At 40.8% G+C, this 17,705-nt stretch overlaps 1 protein-coding gene across 5 annotated transcripts; it reads right to left on the minus strand.

Moving 5' to 3' along the window:
• Positions 1–5,334: 5,334 nt before the first annotated feature.
• Positions 5,335–17,705, minus strand: LOC307031091 (uncharacterized protein). Of its 5 annotated transcripts, XR_013805866.1 has the most exons (7): positions 17,568–17,705; positions 16,861–16,904; positions 11,649–11,745; positions 10,449–11,404; positions 10,107–10,277; positions 9,466–9,561; positions 5,335–8,668 (listed from the first exon to the last, which is right to left on the minus strand). XR_013805866.1 is itself a non-coding variant. In XM_079667866.1 (5 exons), exons 2-5 carry the CDS (start codon positions 10,614–10,616, stop codon positions 8,354–8,356), a joined length of 750 nt encoding a protein of 249 aa, XP_079523992.1. In that variant the 5' UTR covers positions 10,617–11,404; positions 11,649–12,297; the 3' UTR covers positions 5,335–8,353. The 5 variants fall into 5 exon arrangements, 1 of the variants encoding a protein (XP_079523992.1); XR_013805867.1 differs by lacking the exon at positions 17,568–17,705 and having other exon boundaries at positions 16,861–17,418; XR_013805869.1 differs by lacking the exons at positions 16,861–16,904; positions 17,568–17,705 and adding an exon at positions 14,544–16,826.

Below are 17,705 nucleotides of genomic sequence, written 5' to 3' on the forward strand. Positions count from 1 at the left end.
CAAACAAATTAATCAATATCAATCAATCAATGTTTATTTATATAGCCCAATATCACAAATGTTACATTTGTCTCAGTGGACTTCACAGTTTGTACAGAATATCAGTATGACAATACGACACCCTCTGTCCTTAGACCCTCACATCGTACAAGGAAAAACTTCCAGAGAAAACCCACAGTTTAAAGGGAAAAATGGGAGAAACCTCAGGGAGAGCAACAGAGGAGGGATCCCTCTCCCAGGAGGGACAGACGTGCAATAGATGCCGTGTGTAAATTGAAAAGATAATACATTTGCAACATAGGTAGTCCAAATGTTTGTAAATGCATGTGTGTATAATAGGAAGATTAATCCACGAGTATATCCATCCAGGACTTATGATCCAGGACCACAGCCACGACTCAAGATCCAGGACTCGCAATCCATGACACAGGACCGCAGGATCATCCATGACTCCGGATCCCGGCGTATATAGACACCAAAAAGAACGAAATTTGGGGAAGCTGGGTTAATCGGAACATGAGAGTACACAGGTACAGACAGAGAGAAGGAAGAAGTAAGATGTCAATAGATTAATTTTGTGACTATAAAACGAAATGCCGTGAGACTGTGTTGGATAGCTACCAGAGTGTATGCAGGGCCGTTTCTAGCTTTTTTGGGGCCCTATGCAAGGTGCTGTTTGGGGGCCCTAGTTTTGACAGTTTTTTAACTACAATGGGGGGGGATTCCGAAGCCTTTAAGATGATCTGTGGAGATGCATCAATCTGTTACACTTTAATAGGAAAACGGGCTATTTTCACAAAAACCAAGCAATTGAAAATTTAAAAAAATGATATTAAAAAGTTAAACAATAAGGCTCCTCTATGTCAATAAATGCAAGAGATGCAGCATTTTCTCAATGTTTAATTTACATTTTTCATCTTCCTCAGACGTCACTCATTGGCTGTCAGCCAATGAGTGAACACAAAGTGGCGACTGGTCATTAGGGGCAGGTGGGGCACAGCCCCACCTAGTGTCAGCAGAAAGTATTACAAATAATGATTATAAAAAAATGCATAAAATATATTTTAAGATCATGGTTAATCATCTGATTCGTCTGTACATTGCTGTTTTAGTCTGTGTTCCTCTAATTAGTGTCTACAGTGTGTGCCTATTGAGCTGTTTAGAGCCATGTGGGACAAAACCCGATCATGCCCCTCCCTCTCACTGTCTAAGTGAACGGTGACTATAAAAACTACACTGCGCATGCTCAGAGTATTTTCCTATTTCATGTGTGTGGCAAAAAAATAATGACCATAGGGGCATAGAGCTGCCATCCCCACCATACGTCATCTCACATAATTCAGAGCTGATTGGCTGTAAGTACGTTCCCCAGAGACGCGTTCTAAAACCCGGAAGTAAGCTGCGCATGGCTTCCCTCCACAAAAAAGCAATGATATTTCTCCATGGGATTTTAGAAAATAGCTCAAAATAAGATCTGTGGGAAACGTACCTGTTAGATAAATGCACGTTTTGTTCAGCCGGATAATATCACATGTCTACCCTACTTTTATAATTTTCGAATCATAAATCTAATATCTATATATATATATTTATGCATTTAATTTTTCCTCCTGTTTTCTTTATTTCTTTGTACTCCTTCATTTCTATACGTTTTTGACGCAATAATGCCGCTGTATTAAGATGATGCACGGGAGGGCTACTTTCCACAAGCTAATTTTCAGCCCTCCCGCTTCTACTAATTTTGTTCATCTTTGTGTGTATGAATTTAAAAAAAAAAGTTTTTCGGATGAATAAAAAAATATATATATATATACTTTCAGCTTGGGGGCCCCCTATTGGCCGCGGGGGCCCTATGCCCCCGCATAGTCCGTCTATAGGAAGAAACGGCCCTGAGTGTATGAAAGCTTCCTGTTTTGGGTATTCTGGCTACCATTAATATCACTCCTTATTTGGTAACGTGTAGGTTACTAAATAAAGAGTGATTTGGTAACTCCTTATTTGGATTTAGGAACTTCCCCTTGATTTTATTGGCTCTAACGGTTAAAAAGAGATGTCAATCACCAAAATCGACCAAGGGGGGCCAGAGATATGGAAAATCCACTCAAATGACCCCAGAAGTGGGTTTCTTTTGCTAAATCTCTATAAAAATGTGAAATCTAACTTGTTTTGCATCAATCTTGATTCAGGGTACTTATTATGTTATAGTTTGGATTCCTAAAGCTTTTAGTCTACTATCCCATCATTAAAGGGTGGTTTTCACTATAAGTAATGGTTTTTTTTGGATGGACACTATCATTTTTTTTACTATGTTCAATCTGAATTTACTTTAAAATGAAAACAAATCTATATTGATTCTGACTCTTCTACATCCAACTCACAGGTTAATCATTGCTTTGAGAAAAAAGATTATTAATTTACCCCTTTTAGAAGTGAAGTTAAAGTCATTTGTTCTGGGAATGTCATTTTCAAAGTAAGTTAAATAGTCTCTTCAACATTCTCTCTAACCATTTTTTAACTCATGGTCCTCTTTCTGGCAGAGTTCCTTGTTGCACTACCAAACCTCCAAAATAAACCTTGGGAAACCCTGAGGATTGAGTTTAGGGCCACTTCTTTTCAAATGTTTATGCTATGCCTTGGTCATGTCATCAGGAGAGACTTTCTTTTCATAGTTATTCAGACACAAGCATGCAGAAAACACTGCAGACTGAATTGTCACTAGCATTTAACATTCAGTCGCAAAACCATGATGTGAGAGCTTACATTTGTGCAAGAGAAACAAGGAAAGATTTCATTGGTGATAATTGTGTAATTTTTGAACGATAAAACGGGAGCTTCAGATAAGCTGTCGTTGTAGTCTGAATCAGAATACCTAGCGCCTCATCGGCAACCTGCTGGTAGATGGTCACCCCCCCGCTGTGCCAGAGTGCTGCAGCTGTGTCTGTAGGGAGATCCGTCCTCATCAAACGTGCTTCATGTCTGGGACGCAACAGCTCTGAGCCTGCCTGCAGACAGTAAATTAAATAAGGAACAGAAGTCACAGTGCAGTTTTTGTTCAGGTTCACAATGTCTGCTTATCACTACACCCTCCATTTGTTTCATACATTTTTTAGACGTAAAATCTGGTCAGAGAGAAACATAGATCATAGCTGAAACCAACATAATGTACATTACTTCTGAAAAAAGATTTAAACTGCAAACAGAGAGAATTAGAATAAAGAATTGAGCATAGTGTTAGTTTACTGTCAATACCAGGTACATCAATTGGATGAGTCTCAAACAAGGCGCTAATTAAAGCTGCTTTAGCCTGTCAACCATTGCTAGTTCATCTGCTAGCTGCTACCTCAACCCTAGCTTCACTATTCAAAGATGTATCGGACATAGATGTTATGTTTGTTGTCATTAATGCATGCTCTCTTCTGTACACTATGGGGGGGCGTTTGCCTCTTCTTTTCCACTTGTCCAAATAGAATGACAGGAAGCTCCGACAAATGTGACAATGTACTTTACTGCAAATAAGAGTAACGTTTCATGTCCTTCGAAGATACTTCTTCAAGGAGTATGTTGTCCATTTTAAATGAAACATGAATGGACACAATGGATCCATCTAGACTTTCAATTTACCCTTTTCTAATTGAACACATGGTATATAGTGGATCTGACGGACAATAGCAAAGTCCCGGGAGAATGCTTGAGTGTGTTCGCCCCTCCATATAAGAGTACTGTTTGACAAAGATTAGTTGTCAATTGGGCTTGGCAACTGATTCAACTATCGTACTACAACTCATAGACATCAACTAGTAAACTTCCAAAACCGTCAGAGCATAAAGTAGCTCTATAATATTTTGTCCACGCATGTAAGTGGTATAGATAGATACATTTGACAATTACTGTTTAAGTTACAGGGGGTACCATACAAAATAAATCACAAACAAGGATCTTTACATGTTACTACATTTGACTGATTCTGACCATTCCTTTATATGCCTATACGCCGATGACAATAATATGTTTTATGATTATCAATCTGTCCCATTCTCGATATCTTAGCGACTCTTCGGGGAATTTCTATAAATATGACACAAATGGACTTACATCAATGATGATGATGATATCATTTGAACTGAAACTAACCTGGTTGTTGGAGGCATACAACCACAAGACAGTAATCTATCTCAAGTCCGCCAACTTAATGGAACTGTTGAACGAACCTACTGCAGTAACTCTCTACATGTATTACGAAGCATTAGTCTAAATCATATCAGTGTATACACTCTTTAGGACCTAATTAATGGGGGTTGTCACAGTGAAGGAGTTCAGCAGTTTTTTTGACCCACTTTCTGAAGAAATGAACTGTTTACTTACTGCAGTGCAAGAAACCTTCACATTTTACTCCACTTTTGATTTGTTGTAGTGGAGAAGCCATACCCATCATCTGCAGTCATTGAAAAGGCAGTAGAATAAAATAATGTACATAAACAGAGATATGGTTTAAAAAGTGAGTTTGGTAAATGTGGTCAATGTGTGGCGTTCTTTTTTCTTTGGCCTTTGTGATTTAAGCCAACATTTCCTTTTTTTCTTTATGTTAAAACATTGCCAAGTGCAACTTTAAAAGCATAATGTTGCTGCCAGTTTTCCTCAGCTTCTTCTTTTTTCCCTTCCTTCCATCCCTCTCAGCACTACCGACTCCACTGGCTGCTCTCAACACGAATGCCCCTGTAACTCTCCCAAAGTTACCCAGAATAAATTGGAAAAATACTTTTTGACATGTTGAGTAATGCATCAAATTGTATTCTCTCTCCCCCAGCAGCCTGACTATTCTATTTCATCTGCAAGCCTTCTTCAGGCAAATGGATTGCTTCCATAATACTCTCTTTATCAGGCTGTCTGAGTAAGTGCTGCTGCTCGCTGTAAGCAGCGGAATAGCAACACACACACACTTCCTCTGTCCAACACTCACGAGAAATGTTCAATGTCCACACACACACACACACACACACACATTTATTTATCATATATTCCATGTGTTTTTCAAGTCACTGTTCCGTTGACACACACTGCTGGCTCTGATGGCTCAGACGCTTAGTATTAAACTGAGACTGAGCCAGAGGTCTGCTTTGAAGACTCGACACACGCACACAAGGTCACACACACACACACACACACACACACACACACACACACACACACACACACACACACACACACACGCACACGCACACAACAAAAATGAATTTTCTATGATATGATGCAATGAGGTATTCCTAATACACCCATTAACGTTTGATCTAAAATTATCTCTAATTGGCTCAACATTGACAAACATCAAAGTTTTTATATGTATTTGTTATTAATAAAAACATTAAAAGAAAATTATACAATATTTCCAGAAAAGCCATTTTCATTTTATTACTTTAATTATATTTATCTGATCATACAACTGTACTTTTACCTAACTTAAAGGTCATTTTTAAGACCATAGTATTTATATATTTTCTAAAGTGGGCCCTATTCTGCTCATTTTCAGGTGTATATCAGTATGTAGTGTCTCTACTTTGAAGAGTCCTCTCCTGCTGATGTTCAGGTGTATATCAGTATGTAGTGTCTCTACTTTAAAGAGTCCTCTCCTGCTGATGGTCAGGTGTATCAGTATGTAGTGTCTCTACTTTAAAGAGTCCTCTCCTGCTGATGTTCAGGTGTATATCAGTATGTAGTGTCTCTACTTTAAAGAGTCCTCTCCTGCTGATGTTCATGTGTATATCAGTATGTAGTGTCTCTACTTTAAAGAGTCCTCTCCTGCTGATGTTCAGGTGTATATCAGTATGTAGTGTCTCTACTTTAAAGAGTCCTCTCCTGCTGATGTTCAGGTGTATATCAGTATGTAGTGTCTCTACTTTAAAGAGTTCTCTCCTGCTGATGTTCAGGTGTATATCAGTATGTAGTGTCTCTACTTTAAAGAGTCCTCTCCTGCTGATGTTCAGGTGTATCAGTATGTAGTGTCTCTACTTTAAAGAGTCCTCTCCTGCTGATGTTCAGGTGTATATAAGTATGTAGTGTCTCTACTTTAAAGAGTCCTCTCCTGCTGATGTTCAGGTGTATCAGTATGTAGTGTCTCTACTTTAAAGAGTCCTCTCCTGCTGATGGTCAGGTGTATCAGTATGTAGTGTCTCTACTTTAAAGAGTCCTCTCCTGCTGATGTTCAGGTGTATATCAGTATGTAGTGTCTCTACTTTAAAGAGTCCTCTCCTGCTGATGTTCATGTGTATATCAGTATGTAGTGTCTCTACTTTAAAGAGTCCTCTCCTGCTGATGTTCAGGTGTATATCAGTATGTAGTGTCTCTACTTTAAAGAGTCCTCTCCTGCTGATGTTCAGGTGTATATCAGTATGTAGTGTCTCTACTTTAAAGAGTTCTCTCCTGCTGATGTTCAGGTGTATATCAGTATGTAGTGTCTCTACTTTAAAGAGTCCTCTCCTGCTGATGTTCAGGTGTATCAGTATGTAGTGTCTCTACTTTAAAGAGTCCTCTCCTGCTGATGTTCAGGTGTATATAAGTATGTAGTGTCTCTACTTTAAAGAGTCCTCTCCTGCTGATGTTCAGGTGTATCAGTATGTAGTGTCTCTACTTTAAAGAGTCCTCTCCTGCTGATGTTTATGTGTATATCAGTATGTAGTGTCTCTACTTTAACTTGTTAAACCCCGAGCCTGTTTTTCAGGTTTCAGGCTCGAAAATGACATTCCCAGAACCAATGACCATATCTTCCCTTCTAAAAGGGTTAAATTCATAATTTTTCCTCAAAGTAATGATACACCTGTGAGTTGGATGTAGAAAAGTCAGAATCAATATAGATGTTTTTTATTTTAAAGAAAATTCAGATTGAACATGGTAAAAAACTGTATATTATAGTGTCCGTCCAAAAGATATTTTGTACTTATAGTGAAAACTAACCTTGGATGATGGGTTAGTAGACTAAAAGCTTTAGGAATCCAAAGTACAACATATAATAAGTACCCTGTATCAAGATTGATGCAAAACAAGTGATATTTGACCTTTTTAGACAGATTTAGCACCAAAAAAACTCTTCTGGGGCCATTTGGGTGGATTTTCCATATCTCTGGCCCCCCTAGCTGGATTTTGACATGTGACATCTCTTTCTAACCGTCAAAGCCAATGGAATCGAGGGGAACTCCCACATAGTCCTTATTTGGTAATGTGTGTGTGTTAAACTGCCGCATAGCAAAGACCGGAAGCTGCGATAACTCTGGTGGCTACCATTAGCAGCTAACTTTTCCTCTCCGATTTTTACATAAAAATGGAATTATGGATTATAAATGAAAAAAATTATTACACAGACACATTATCAACCTATGGCATACAGAGCAAAAAAAGCCAGCTTCTTCTCCACTATTGCCAAAATGGATGCCGGTTTTGCAGCAAGGGTAGCAAGAGTAGTGTTGGTATATGCAATGTCTCGCAGGAGGCCACGTATTGTGTGTCGCTGTTGGGTAAATCCAATACTCAGAAAACGTCTGCAACGGGGGGAATACCACGTTCTGGTCCAAGAGCTCCGCCTGGATGATGGATAATTAAGATAGCTAGCTAGAACACAGTATTGCTCCCCTGTGTACACTGTAAAACCTGACAAGTTAATAGAACTCAAACGTTTTTTTGAAACTGATTACATCGACATTTTTGAGTACCTCAACTTAAATGTTTTAAGTTAAAGTATAATCTTATCAATTGAGTTCTATTTACTAGTAATTTTTAAGTGACACAAACATATTGTTTTAAGTTAAAGACACATGGATATATTAAGTTATTTGAACTAATAATGTTTGTTAACACTGTACATAGATCAAGATCAAGTATCTTTAACTTAAACATTTTCATATCTCTTCAACTAGCTATTTTGTGAGCACAGTAAATATATGAAAATCAGGTAGATTTAACTTAAATATTTTTATTATCTCTAAACCCCAATATGAATTAAAAATGTCAATTGAGTAGTACTCAAAACGGAATGTCGAATACTTAAAACGTTTGTTGAAACCGCTTACATTGAAATGTTTAGTTAACTGTAACTCAAAATCGCTAAATTAACATTTTGACTAAACACAACATACAAAATAAATTAAGGGTAACACAGTTTTCAATGAACAGATTTCAAGTGCAGGATGTAAATAGAGAACATTGTGTGTGTGTGTGTGTGTGTGTGTGTGTGTGTGTGTGTGTGTGTGTGTGTGTGTGTGTGTGTGTGTGTGTGTGTGTGTGTGTGTGTGTGTGTGTGGGGCACAATGCCAGCGTCCAGCCACAAGGGAGTATGGTGTGTGTTTGTGTGTGTTATATTGTAGGATGACTACAATGTGAGAAGCTCAGTTTGTAGGCTCAATACCCTGGGCCTCATGTTCCCCTCATCCAGGCCCATCAATACTTTCTGGATGAAGTCAAAAGTCTTTGCCAACTCTTTCGGGTAACTCAGATGGAGGGCATAGATCAGTGCGAAAAGATGGATGAATGCCTCAGCCAGTGTGGGGAGTTCCATAACTTTGTCCCCCTCTATGACAACAGCGATCTTCTCTGGGCAGAAGAGCGTGGCATTTGTCGACCTGGCACTGATCAGGAGAAGTCCGACCGCGACGTCATCTATTTCTGGATCCTCAGACTGCTCTACCTGATGACAAGAACAGATACACGTTACCTATTACCCCAAATTGCCTGAGCTATCTCAGAAATATGTTTGCTGAAAAATACATCAGTGACATATCACATCAAATTACCTAATGTTTTGTGCATAACGGGGGTTTAAGGAAACGCCTATTTGCATTGCACCAGAAACTTCAGCCTCTAAAATAACCAATCAGTTGACATAAATTATTTCTACAGAAAAAACATGTATAACCTTCATAAGGGTAGTATTTATTGCATCACTGTATTGTATTGTACTGTGTTGATGTTAGCTAGTTGTACCTAATAAACTGGAAACTGAATATATATTTATCGTATAATCTCTCCCTACTACACATACAAAAATATATGGGGAACACTAGAGATCATTTTGTATTGAACACTGGTGCTGCAGGAAAGAAAGCCCTCTCTTGATTGTGTGCGTGTGTGTGTATGTGTGTGTGTGTGTGTGTGTGTGTGTGTGTGTGTGTGTGTGTGTGTGTGTGTGTGTGTGTGTGTGTGTGTGTGTGTGTGTGTGTGTGTGTGTGTGTGTGTGTGTGTCTGTGTATGTGTGTTTGTGTGTATGTGTGTGTGTATGTTTGTGTGTATGTGTGTGTGTCTATGTATGTGTCTCTATGTATGTGTGTGTACGGGTGTCTAATGTGTGTATACGTGTGTATGTGTGTGCCTGTTTGTGTATGTGTGTGTCTGTGTGTGCATGTGTATGTGTGTGTATGTATAAGATAAACTATATTTTTTGATGATCTGTCACATACATTCAAAACAGTTATTATGCTGACTTACATGCCACAGCCTCAGAAACCTGGAGTCATCCTCCTGCAGAAATCCAGGCAGACCACGGAGGAGAGCAGCACGTCGGCTATGGACGTCACCGTGATCCTTGAGTGCAAAAACATATCTTTGTTTTACTTTGGATGCTAAACAGCATAGCCACACAACAATTTATATCACAAGGCCTCTTCCATGACTGAAGAGATTAACATTTTGAAGATATTGAGGCGACTGCGATCCCACCTGTATCTCATTAGCACAACAACAAGGTGCAATAACATTAACACTGCTGTTCCCTCCCCAAACACAAGTATCTTAATAATAAATTGAAATCTATCAGGCTGACCCCCCGCCCCCCAACACACACACACACACACACACACACACACACACACACACACACACACACACACACACACACACACACACACACACACACACACACACACACACACACACACACACACACACACACACACACACACACACACACACACACACACACACACACACACACACACACACACACACACACACACACACACACACACACACACACACACACACACACACACACACACACACACACACACACACACACACACAAAGTCCACTCTAGTATGATAAAACACCAAGAGGCTTAACTGACTCACCTGGAGGTCATAGGCGGTGAAGAGCTGATCCAGAACTTCAGACACTTTGCCTTTGCGTGCCGCCGCCTTCTTCCTGAACAAGCTCAACAGACGGGGGGCATGCCGATCCAACTCCGCGTAAAAGTGGTTATTCACGTTGAGGTTCGTTATTCTATGAAACTCTGCACAAATCTGCCAAAATATAAAATGACTATTTCATTCAGAGTACAATGTATATGTGGACTGAAGGCAGCAGAGATAAACAGAAACATGACATGCTAAATCTGAGTAAACATGCCAAAGTTATCAGTGACAAAGGCACAACAAATTATTATATAGTTGTAATATCTAAAATATTTTCACCTGTGTCTCCATTGTCAAGGCAGGCCAGCGTTCCAGGATCTCTCCAACAGGTAGCTCATCATTTATGATTTCATTGCGCCGCAGGGCAAAGGTAGTCTTCATTGATTTTGCAATCAAGGGATTGTTTTTATCTCTATTCTTAACTTCCTCTACCATTTGGAGTCTCATTCGCTCAAGGCTTGTAACATCTTCACCGAGTGGGAAATTAGGCAAGAAATTCACCTCTGCCTTTTTGGTCTTTTGATGTTAGTGTGGGGAGCTTGTTTGTCTGGATTGTTTTTACTCCTCTTCCCAGAATTTACAGCTACCTCCTGAAATCCTGCTCGACTTAATTTAGTGCGGAAGTTCCCCATCTTGTACTTCAGACTATTTTTCCAGCCATACCATCCTGTCTGAGATCCTGGCTCTTTTAGACTAGGATGCTTACTGACAAGTGATTCTGCCACCATTGCAACTTTCTTATCATTGGGGTAGGCCTTGAAGCTATGCATTTTGGCTGCAAGGCTCTCAAGGATGTTGTGCTTTTGACCCCGAGATAGCTTTACAGTTTTCCCTGTTCTCTGATATGCAAGATTTCCCTCACCGAGTATGAGTTCTACCTCGTAGGAAAAAGTTGGCACTGGAAAAACAGCAGGCCATCTCTCAGCCCTCTCTGGAGTCATGGCATAGGGCAATATTATTGTCTCATCTGATGCTACTGAACTGGCATCACTCTCAGACCTTATAACTGTCAATACAGCCTTTAATGGAAGCTCCTCAATGTCTACAAGGGAACATAACTGCCCGTCAAAGTCTGGATCTTTGTAGGATAAGCTAAAGTCAAAGTCTAGCTTAAACTTGTCTTTTATCAGGGTTTTTAGCTCATCCACTGATTCTGGACATGACGATAAAGTCATCTTCCTGACTATATCCATTGAGGTATGGACATGAAGAAAGTAGGTTTGGGCCGCCATTCCCTATTAATTAAAAGAAGAGAATAAGAGGAACATTCAGTTTGGCAACACGAAAGTCAGGCAATGTGTAGAAAAAAAAACAATCACTAAGTTCTGTTAGTGTTAGGCTTGGCCTCTCATGGTAAGTAGTGTCACCTGTATATGTCCCCACTTCTAAAAACATTTATTCCTCTCAGTCTCTGATCAAAATAAATATGTATTGTGTCAACTTTAAATGTCCGTCAATATTGTATGCTGTGAGACTTACTGTGTAATTTAACTCGGACATCTGAAGCACAGTAAAGTTGTCTGAGGATGTCAGCTCAAACTACCTTAAATGCTCACTGTACCAGCACGCGTGGTTTCTGCAAAGGAAGGAAACAGAGCTGTTCACAAGCAGTATATGCTCAATCTTGCAGAATTGTGGAAGTCTTCCAGTCTGATCTGCAGACACAAACATGCCATTTGCATACTCTGTGCCAGGGGTCGGCAACCTTTTTGATATGAAGTGCCATTTAAAAAAAAAATTGTTATCAGCGTGCCAACGATAGAAAATTATCAACGGGGGGGGGGGGGGTTGAGGAGCTTGACGCTCATGAATTATCAGCAGGAGGGCGGGGGAGCCTCGCTGCGGGGAAGCAGTGTGTGGACCTGTCAGCGCAACTCATGATGCCGAATTTAACAAACACATTTAAATAATTGGTTTAAACGGCATAATAATATGGACGATCGTCAGTTCTGTGATTCTCCAGAGCACACATGTTATGATATTAGGGTCGTGCAGAGTGAGATGAGATCGCTGTCCCTTTAAGAGAGAGAGAGAGAGAGAGAGAGAGAGAGAGAAAGAGAGAGAGAGAGAGAGGGGTGTGGCTTGTGCATGTGTGTTTGTGGATGGTAGAGCGACAGTGAAGGAACGTGTGTATTAGGGATGTGCATCTCCATCACTGAGGCCGATGCGATGCGCATCTCGATACGTTACCACGATACGATACATTAACGATACCTTTGAAACACCAGGCGATGCGATACGATACGATTCACCCCTGTTGCGATACAGTTCGATACGATTTGATTCAACATTATGCGATTCGGGGCGATACGATGCGATTCAACACGATGCAAAAATAATGATACTTCAATATGGTACGACAGAGGATTTTTGTTTTATTCCTTATATTAAGCAAATCATATATTAACAAAAAAGTGCTTTACATATTTGGTACTGCACATCCCATCATGCCGTTTATTTTTTTACCTTTAAAAGCTCTCCAGAGTACAATTGTATAACACCTCACAGTTAAACAATGTAAGGATGCATTGCTCATGATTAACAATGTGCAAATAACAGCTACCATAGAGCAATGCCCATCTGCCAGCCTGATGTGCTTAACACTCAGAGGCTAACACACCAGTGAGCAGAAAGCATTGGTTTCTATCTGAACAATAAAGAAAACAAATAACCTTTCACAAACAGGTATTTCATAACTGCTTACAGTAAGGAAGACATTTAAATTGTTATTGGCCGTCACAGGCTGCTGTAAGCTAAACACCTCTCTCTGACAGAACACCTCACTGAGTGATTTAACTCATATGTCTCACTTTCAGGTTTCTCTTTTCAGCCGCAGACCCCATGTCGCCTCTTTATGTGCGTCGCTAAGTTCCTCGTAGCCTACTACTTGTGTACTTTAAAGCGGCTCGGCATCGTTAACAATTTGCGAGTGATTTTTCAAGTTGACCGTCTGTAGTAATAGTGCCGCGCACATATACCATCAGGACGTTACTGATGGGGTGCGGCTGCGGAGTGATACTGTGTATATGCAAGTCCGCATCTAGGACGGATCTATGTATCATGGCTGTAGACCTGTTAAGTAATAAAGATACCTCATACAAAGGTCCACGGATACCTTATTACTCTCCATGACCTGCGGTCAACTATATAGCATAAATGACTATTACACCGTCTTTCTTGAACAATCCGAAGTGTTGCCAAACGTTTGATTTGTAGGTATTTTTCGCTGCGCTGTGTTTCTCTTTCTCCTCAACTTCCGTGTGTGTTGATAACTGAGACTCTCGTTCTCCGTAGTGGCGAAGCAAATATCAAAGATCGTCTCTGCTGAACGTTGACAAGATAAGGGGATTTTATATGAATGAATCGGTTTTTTACCGATGCAAAGACGCTACGCAATCGATGCATCGCGAGTTCAACCCAAACTGTAGCCGATGTGCACTCTTTCAACCGGTGCACTCGCATCTTGAACGTTTATGCCGGTGCACCGATGCGAATCGGTGAATCTTAACATCTCTAGTGTGTATGTTTCTGGAAGTGAAACGAGGCAGAAGAAAAGCAGAGGTCTGTGATGTATTTTGTGAAACAGAAGAACAGCTAAATAAATGCAACGTCCTCCCAAGAAGAGCTCGCCTCTCTCCAGTCATTTAAGCTAAAGTGGGTTATTGAACCTGAAGCTTGTTGCTTCTGCCCTCCTCGACTACGGTCTGGGAGCCAACAGGAAAGTTCAACACACAGATGGCCAGTCCGCCCCTTTCTAGCATATTATTTCGATGAGAGATGAGCAGATCGCCGGGCTTTCAACTAAAGACACAGCCACGCAAAAACTGCGGCATTTGTACAGCTCCTTATGGGTACTGCAATTAGTGAAGTGCTTTCCTCCCCGTTGAAACGATCAGCACTGCACTACGGAGGAAAGCGGCAGAAAGTCGCCTGGAGTTAAAGAGAGCGGGGCTGCGTTGCGTGCATGGCTTCCTTCTGCAGGTAACGGGGAGACGCGCTCTGGCGGGGGTCTCGTTCAGGATCCGAAAATACAATTTCAATATTTTGCACACTTATTCCACTTATTCCTAGTGTGCCACTGGTTACGGTGCCGCGTGCCGTAACCAGTGGCCAGTGGCCAGGGGTTGCCGACCCCTGCTCTGTGCCATTGATGGTGACCTTTGATGTACTATCAATGTTTTGGCTATCTGTCTTTGTCTCAATTAAGTATTTTGCCACTTGAGGCAGGGTGGCAACTTGGACACATGTGACACTTGAGGCTTGTGTGTGAGTTTTGAAAAATAATGGTGCACTTAAATGATATGCCATCATGTGCTGATGCCTGGTAGCGAGAGTTTTCAAGACATTCTTGAAGTTGTGTGTGTCATGTATCACCTTTTTGAAAAAGCGATGTTTTCCCTCAAACCTCATGGTCCATAGGTGAACAAGAGGCCCAAAACGCCTTGTCAGTTCTGGGTTGTGCTCAACATAATGATGCTTGGGTCGGAGCTTAAAGTCTGGAAAGACTGCTTGAAGACCCTGCCTGTGATCACTTATTTTAGTCTGCATGTACTGGATGGATTCCTCTGTGAAAGATGGCGACAAAACCAGTTGCACAATTTCTTTAAGGTCTAATAATATGGCCCATGCTTCATCTCCTTCAGGGACTTTACTTCCTACCATAAGGGGTAACAACCTCAGCAAAGCAGAATTTTCATGTCCATTGCCGCCAATGCTCAGTTTGGTCGCAAAAGTCTTTGGGATTGGGTGTGGTTTATCAAGCCTATCAGAGTGCTGATATGGAAATGTGCAAATGTGTGAGTTTAGGTAGTCAAGAGTGAAATACTTCAGACGAATCATCTCACGGATGCACAAGGCTAACTCAACTGGCACAATACCCTCAAACAGGTCGTGAAGTATATCTGGTGGGAAACCAGTAATGGGATGGAAATGGTTCAAAGCCTTACTGAGAGCACACTCTCCTGTAACACCAAAGTGAGTGGCATTTTGTCCTTGTACAACATTCTGCACATGAAGATCATGGCAGGCCCTCGTTCTCATGGTAAACTCTGCTTCAGAAACTTCCCTGGACTGTATCTGCTCTTTAGGGCAGCAACAGAATCTGCAGACATAGTGAGCTCGGAAACACTGAACAAAGCATGCAAGGCCATGGGCAGCCAAATTATCAGCTGCAACACACAACACAGTGTCCCTGATACACTGACCAACACTTTCAATGAAAATGCCATCCTGCTCGAGAGTGCGCAAGTCTTTCAACAAAGATGAAAGAACACGTTGATAACCAAACGCCTGCAGATCAGGTACCTTGCACAGCAGAGCTAGCTGTATTACATACAGGCTGGACCGATAACTAGCGGGCAAATTTGCGAGCAACCAATATACTGCACAAAGCTTGTGGATCTTTCTGGATGTGCCTAAAGGGCTAGCTAGTTCAATGTCATCCACATACAAAATCAGTGACAATTTCATCTCTCCTGCTTCTGACAATAACTGATTTTCTTTGAAATATATGTGCTATCTTCATGAGACATATACATTCCAGGAGGTGATGGTTTGGCTTCTTGGATCTTGTTAAGGAGATCAGTATTTTTAAACATTGCTTGAAGCATATGTAGTATTGGAACATACACTGTTGTGTGTCCACTGGAATCCATATCATACTGCACTGGCATTACCAAAGGGTAGTTACTCCTTACAAATGTTTTCCTTCGCTTAGTAGTGGACAGCTCTGCACCTTCTGTAGTTGCACTGACAGAAACATTATCTTTCATGATAGATTCTACTAATTCATGAAGAAGGGCATCACTGATCAACTGATCATGCACTTGAAAAACCCTGATTACAGAGTCCCTCACAAGAGGTTTGGAAAAAGAAAATATTTGTGTCAAGTTTTCAACTATGTCCTGTATAGCCATCTCTGATACATGAAGAACACACTGCATTTTCAGAAACAATGAAGCCAGATTGTCTCTTACTTGAACTCGCAATTCACCAGTATCATCTCTTTCCTCAGGAGTATTACACTCAGGAGCATGAAGCTCAGCAGAAGTCTGAGAGGTACATCCTTCATCAGAATCTACTTGACTTAGCATTGGTTGGCTGTCAGTGACTGTCAAAACAATCTCATTCTTGAAATCTGAGACAGCACAGTCTGGATGATGCCTACTTTTGTGGGCATTGAAGGAGGAATACACATTAGTACGGTAGTGACAATATTTGAATGGACAATCCACCATCTCATGTTGTTTTAAATGTGTCCTTAAATGACCAAGAAGATTTTTATCATTGAATGCTTGCTTGAACCCACACAGGACAGATGAATGACACACTTCCCATCTGATTTTCACGAGGCTCAACTGTATGCAACCGTGTTAAATGTATTTTCAATGCATTTACTGACTGAAATGTGTAGATACAGTCATCATAGAAACAAGGCAATGGAGTTACTGAGGAACAGTTGCTATGATTCAAGCGATAATGTTCAAGTAACTGTGCCCTTATATCAAAGACAACAGCACAAAGTTTGCATCTCCAAGCCATTGCAAAAAGGTTATCCACACACTAGCACCCACCCCTCCAAACGCGGCGCACCTACAGTGTAAGCGCACACCGCTGCTCCGCTAGCTCCACTGGCTCCACTAGCACCCCCCACCCCCCAAGCACGTTACAGTTTATTCACTGCAAGGCTTACCAGGTTGAAGAAGCCCTTTATCTGCCAGTTGCTTCAGTTTCCACCTAAAGAGAAAAAACATTGAAGGTTAGCTGGGTTGCAAAGTTTTCATAAAATGATCATAGAAACACTATTTTCGAGCACAAAATGGAGGCAGGCGGTGCGCTTTGTTCTTTTGTTACCGCACGGGTGTCTGGGCATGTTTTATTAACTTAGAGGCAGAGGATTTACGTTAATTTTATCCACATTCATTTTATCCACTAACTTTGTACCATAACCGTGCGTTCTGCATGTTTTGTAAAAGCAAGCTAACTTGAAACCCATAACCGTTGTAAACTGTGATCATTATTCTCCCGTCCAGGAGAGAAGCTTTAAAAGGAGACTAAATTGGGTCTGTTAGGGAAGAGAAGAGAGAGAATCCCTCGTCCGGTGCTGTTATATATATATCCTCTGCTGGCTCCTCCCCGCCAGCCGGCACGCCTCGTCTCCAATGTCCGTTGTTGCATTTAAACAGAGGATTGGTACTTTTCACATTCAATAGATGCTTAACACGCCTTTTCTCCTCATATTCTCTTTCATCACTTTTCATGTAACACATTCTAAACGCTGTAATCAATACTCTAAAAAATACAGAAAATACTTCACGGCTGGTTTGGTTTCCGTTCATTCCGGATGTTGTCACATGCTACTCTCGTCTGTAAACAATAATGTATTCAAATAAACTGTACCTTAATTTAATATTCAGCATGGTAGTATCTCGACATCTATAGTTGTAGTGTTAAATCAGTAGGTTTCGGTTTGCACCACTCCATGTCATTTCGCTACTAAATTCACCTCTTTAGGAAATCACATATTAGCCACATGCT

The sequence above is a fragment of the Notothenia rossii genome (assembly GCF_949606895.1).
Source record: "Notothenia rossii genome assembly, chromosome: 3".
NCBI classification, from domain to species: domain Eukaryota; kingdom Metazoa; phylum Chordata; class Actinopteri; order Perciformes; family Nototheniidae; genus Notothenia; species Notothenia rossii.